We start from the raw sequence: 5,343 nt of genomic DNA, 5'->3' as shown, positions 1-5,343 counted from the left end.
AGACAATCCCCCACTCTCACTCTCGGCACCGAAAACGGAAATGTAACGGTTGCACTTGTCCCCTAGTCTCACTATGGCATCGACAACCGATAGGTAAGGTTGTAGACAATCCCTCACTCTCACTCCCGGCACCGACAACATAAATATAATGGTTGCACTAGTTCCCCAGTCTCACTATGGCACCGACAACAGATATGTAAGGTTGTAGACAATCCCCCACTCTCACTCTCGGCACCAATAACAGAAATGTAATGGTTGCACATAGTCCCTCAGTCTCACTATGGCACCGACAACAGATATGCAAGGTTGTAGACAGTCCCTCACTCTCACTCTCGGCACCGACAACAGAAATGTAACGGCCACATGCATTCTCTCAATCTCACTCTCGGCACTGACAACAGAAATGTAACGGTCACATGCATTCTCTCACTCTCACTCTTGGCACCGACAACGAAAATGTAACGCCTGCACGCAATCTCTAACTCTCACTCTCGACACCAAAAACGGAAATGTAACGGTTGCACGCAATCTCTAACTCTCACTGTCGGCACCGAAAACGGAAATGTAACGGTTTCACGCAATCTCTAACTCTGACTCTCGCCACCGAATACGGAAATGTAACGGTTGCACGCAATCTCTAACTCTCACTCTCGGCACCGAAAACAGAAATGTAAGGTTGCACACAATCTCTAACTCTCACTCTGGCACTAACAACAGATATGTAAGGTTGTAGACAGTCCCTCACTCTCAGTCTCGGCACCGACACCAGAAGTGTAACGGTCACATGCATTCTCTCACTCTCACTCTTGGCACCGACAACAGAAATGTAACGGTTGCATGCATTCTCTCACTCTCACTCTCGGCACCGACAACGGAAATGTAAAGTTTGCACGCAATCCCTCACTCTCACTCTCAGCGCCGACAACAGAAATGTAAAGGTTGCATGCATTCTCCCACTCGCGCTCTCGGCACCGACCACGAAAATGTAACGGTTGCACATAATCTCTACTCCCTCCTTCCATCTATATAGGGCCTAATGCGTTTTTCGAGGTTAACTTTGACCAAATATTAAAGCAATAATATATGACATGCAACTTCCACAAAGCACACCGTTAAATTCGTGTGTGAAAGGAGCTTTCAATGATATAATTTTTACATTGTGCATGTCATGTACTATTAATCTTGTCAATAGTCAAAGGCGGTCTTAATAAACGCATTAGGCCCTATATAGATGGAAGGAGAGAGTAAGTCTCACTCTCCCCACCGAGAAAAAAAAAGTAACCGCCACATGCATTCTGTCACTTTCACTCTCGTCACCGACAATAGAAATGTATCGGTCATACGTCACATGTATTTTAGCACGATAACATGGCAACTCATTCATATGAATTAGTATTTATTAACCACGTCAAAATTTTACGGTCAAAACACACGTCTTCGTCCCGTGCTACACTGCCCTTGGCAAACCATGTACCGTATGAACTTTTTAACCTCTTAGCCAACGAAGGACCTAACGGCGTATTTGCCCCGTTGGACGGTGGGTACTCACGGCCGTCCACAGAGCCCCCTCTCTCCGGGTCTAAAATTGGCAGGAGAACAAGACAAATAAAAGGTGGCTAAAGAATTGGCAGCGGACCCGTGTGGACTGCTTTTTAGAAAAAACTGAACCGACATTGGTAACCGCAGTTATTATAAAGCCCCGGGGTACCACCTCACATGTTCAGCCTCTGTCTCTGCTCACTGACCGGTCCATGTTTAGCAACTCTGATCCATATTTAGTTGCTACTAATACTAGTAATTGATTGAGGGAGAGCAAAAGCGAAAGGCTTCCAATCCATCCATCCCCAAAGCCCAAAGAGTAGCTAGAGGAATAAATCTTGAAAAGGGTAAAGAGTAATTTCCTTCCTAGCTTTGCACAAGATAGAGATAGAGAGAGAGAGAGCCTCCGCCGCTCCCCTATTAATTTCCTTCTAGTTTTCTGCAGGCACACACTCTGATAAGAAGCCCCTCCCCCCTCCTCCCTCCAGCACTCGCTCTTTGTGTGAGTGTGGGACGGGACACTTATTATATTATCTTCACCGAGAAGCCAGTTCCTCCTTCTCTCGCTCGCCCTCTCACACACTCACACTGCGGGAGAGAGATGGAGCGCAATGTTTCCTGGTAGCTGCCTTCTCCCTGCTCTCCTCCCCCTGATTTGAGGCCTCCCTCCGCGTCCGTTTCCTCTGCGCCAGATCTGCGTTCGTCTCGGCCGGGAAGTCAGCCATGAGCAAGGAGGATGTGCTCAAGATACAGGTGAGTTCTTCCTTGCTTTGCTTCCTCTCGACTGAAGACATTCCCCCGCATGTTCCTTCTTGTTTCTGCCGCCATGAAATTTTTGTGAGGTTGCTTGCTTGCTTGCTCCTGTGTCTGATCCGTGCATGCTGTCCGTGTGTGTTTGTTTGTTCGTCCCCGAATCCGCAGACCTGCGTGCTCAAGGTGAACATCCACTGCGACGGGTGCCAGAAGAAGGTGAAGAAGATCCTCAGCAAGATCGATGGTAAATAATACTAGATGCACTTCTGTTTATCCGTGTTGTTTTGTTGTTCGACCGTGGGGATAATGTGTTGGATTCATCCATCTTGTTTTGCAGGCGTGTACCAGAGCACCATCGACCCGGAGGAGGGCAAGGTGATGGTGTCCGGACTCGTGGATCCGGACACCATCATTAAGAAGCTCAACAAGGGCGGCAAGCCCGCTGTGCTCTGGGGCTCCAAGCCCGCCGGCGTCGCCAATCAGTTCCAAAAGCTCAACCTCGACGGTAGCGGCGGCGGTGGTAAGGGCCAGCAGCCCAAGGACGCCGGCGGCAAAGGCCATCCGAAAGATGCCGGCGGCAAGGCCCACAAGGGCGGCGGCAAGGACGCCAAGATGGCGATGCCGCAGCCGACCCCGCAGCAGATTCAGCAAATGCAGCAGCAGATGCAGATGAAGGGCGCGCCGACGCCGCAGCAGCTTCAGCAGCTGCAGCAGCAGATGCAGATGAAAGGTGCGCCCACGCCGCAGCAGCTCCAGCAGCTGCAGCAGCAGATGCAGATGAAGGGCGCGCCGACGCCGCAGCAGATGCAGCAGCTGCAGCAGCAGATGCAGATGAAGGGCGCGCCCACGCCGCAGCAGCTCCAGCAGCTGCAGCAGCAGATGCAGATGAAGGGGCTGAAGCTGCCGCCCCAGTTCATGGGCGGCGCCCCGGCCAAGATGCCGTTCCCGGCGGGTGCGCCGGCCAAGGACCCCAAGTCCGTCAAGTTCAACCTCCCCGAGGACGGCTGGGGCGACGACGGCGGCAGCGAGTTCGACGACGAGTTCGACGAATTTGACGACGACGAAGATTACGACGATGAGGGCTTCGAAGACGACTACTACGACGACCCCAAGATGATGATGAAGCAGATGGCCATGCCGCCGAACGCCGGCGGGGGCGACAAGAAGGGCGCCGGCAATGGTGGGAAGAAGGGCGGTGGAGGAAACGAGATCCCGGTGCAGATCAAGGGCAACGGCAACAACGGCGGCGGCAAGAAAGACGCGGGTGGCAAGCAGCAGCACCAAGGTGGGAACGGCAACGGCAACGGCGGGGGTAAGAACGGAGGCGGTGGTGGGCAGCCGAACAACGTCAAGGGAGGAGGAGCGCCGGTCCAGGGGAAGAAGGGCGGCGGCGCTGGTGGCCCGGCCCCAGGCATGGGTGGCCCGATGGGGGGCGGCATGCCGCCGCCGCAGCAGGCCATGTTCAGGCCTAACATGATGGGCGGCGCCGGTTTCCCCGGCATGGGCGGTCCAATGGGCCACCCGCACGCGGCGAGCGGCGCGCAGGCTGGCCGCGCCATGCAGGGCATGCCGCCGGCTGGGGTTTACCAGGGCGCTGGCGGCGGCGGCGGCGGCGGCATGCCGTCCGGCGCGGAGATGCTGCAGGCTGCCGCGGCGGCCGGGAACCCCATGGCGCAGCAGCAGTACATGCAACTGATCCAGCAGCAGCAACAGCAGCAGCAGATGGCAATGCTGCAGCAGCAGCAGCAGCAACAACAACAAATGATGATGATGAACGGCGGCCACGGCGGCGGCGCGGGAGGGTACCCGCAGATGGGCTACGGGCCAGGGTACGGGCGCCCGCCGATGGGCTCGTACCCAATGCCAACCGCCTATGCGATGCCGCCGCAGCCACCAGCGGGGGAGCCTTACAACTACTTCAGCGACGAGGACCCCAACAGCTGCTCGGTGATGTGAGAGATGGATCGCGCCACCGCCGCTCATGTTCATGGTTGGAAGGAAGACCATGATGAATCTGGCAGTGGCAATGACATGGGGCAACAACAAGTCCCATCTAGATCGTTTCTTCTTGATTAATTTAGCTTCTACATTTTCGCCTTTTATTTCAAGCTAAAAAAGAACAAGAGTTGTGAGACTTGCTTGAAGGCGATTGTAGGTACAGTAATTATCTATAGATGTCATAAGAGATGAATGCTCCATGCTGTTACAGTTGAAGAACAATGTGATTGACTGATGGTAGATCAATGAACAGTATGCAAAATAACTCTGGTGTCAATGTTGTGGCTTGTGTTTACATTCTGCGTTGGTATGACTGAAAGGTGAGATGTCCAGAAGTAACGACAGTAGACATGTAGAAAGGGATATGTGCTTGATGCCATCGAGGAATGCTTCACACTGGATGGCAGTCAGCTACATCTTCTCAACCAAGCTTTTCTGCTCCTCCTTCCTAAGAAAGACTCCTCACTGGACTTAGAGGCTGTTTGGTTTGTGACTAAGATTGCCACACCTAAGGTTAGGCAAGTTTGACCAACTTAGATGAGTGTTTGGTTCAAGCCACACCTTAGACAAGCCACACTTGGGCCCCACATGACATACACTCAAAACGTGTGACAAGATTTGCTTAGGCTTGCCAACTTATGGCTCTCATTTTGATGAACTAACCTTAGGCAAGCTTGGCAAAAATGTGTGACAAAATGTGGCAATGCTAGTCCTAGAACCAAACAGCCCCTTAGCCAATTTCCGCCCGATAAGCCACAAGCACGGCTTCCCCAAGCTTGTTGCAAAGGTGCTCGCCTTAGCCGATTTCTTCCCGATAAGCCTTGTGCACAGCTTGCCCAAGCTTCTCGCAAAGGTGATCGTCTGATAAGCCTTGTGCACAACTTCCTCAAACTTCTTGCAAAGGTGCTCACGAATCGACTAGCCCAACGTCTCTATGAGCTCATCTCGTCCCCAAAGAGCATTTGTGAAGGGTGCTATCTCTCCTCCTCAATCTTGACATAGCGAAAGCATTCGATTTCGAGGCATGGTCATTCCTCTTGGAGGTTCTCACTC

The 5,343-nt window shown here is 52.9% G+C and overlaps 1 protein-coding gene across 1 annotated transcript; it reads left to right on the top strand.

Moving 5' to 3' along the window:
* The first annotated feature begins 1,979 nt into the window (after window positions 1-1,979).
* Window positions 1,980-4,567, top strand: LOC119286183 (heavy metal-associated isoprenylated plant protein 33-like). Its single transcript, XM_037565544.1, has 3 exons — window positions 1,980-2,292; window positions 2,461-2,536; window positions 2,630-4,567. The coding sequence occupies exons 1-3, from the start codon at window positions 2,263-2,265 to the stop codon at window positions 4,246-4,248; spliced, it is 1,725 nt and encodes a 574-aa protein (XP_037421441.1). The 5' UTR covers window positions 1,980-2,262; the 3' UTR covers window positions 4,249-4,567.
* The last annotated feature ends 776 nt before the right edge of the window (window positions 4,568-5,343 follow it).

The sequence above is a fragment of the Triticum dicoccoides genome, chromosome 4A (genome assembly GCF_002162155.2).
Source record: "Triticum dicoccoides isolate Atlit2015 ecotype Zavitan chromosome 4A, WEW_v2.0, whole genome shotgun sequence".
Lineage (NCBI taxonomy): Eukaryota > Viridiplantae > Streptophyta > Magnoliopsida > Poales > Poaceae > Triticum > Triticum dicoccoides.
This window is presented reverse-complemented; position numbering and strand designations above follow the sequence as displayed.

Bases quoted from the DNA above. Each gene is read 5' to 3' on its own strand.
- LOC119286183 (XM_037565544.1), top strand. From the start codon at position 2,263: ATGAGCAAGGAGGATGTGCTCAAGATACAG. The intron at 2,293-2,460 runs GTGAGTTCTTCC...CCGAATCCGCAG, and splicing joins AGGATGTGCTCAAGATACAG to ACCTGCGTGCTCAAGGTGAA. The intron at 2,537-2,629 runs GTAAATAATACT...CTTGTTTTGCAG, and splicing joins GATCCTCAGCAAGATCGATG to GCGTGTACCAGAGCACCATC.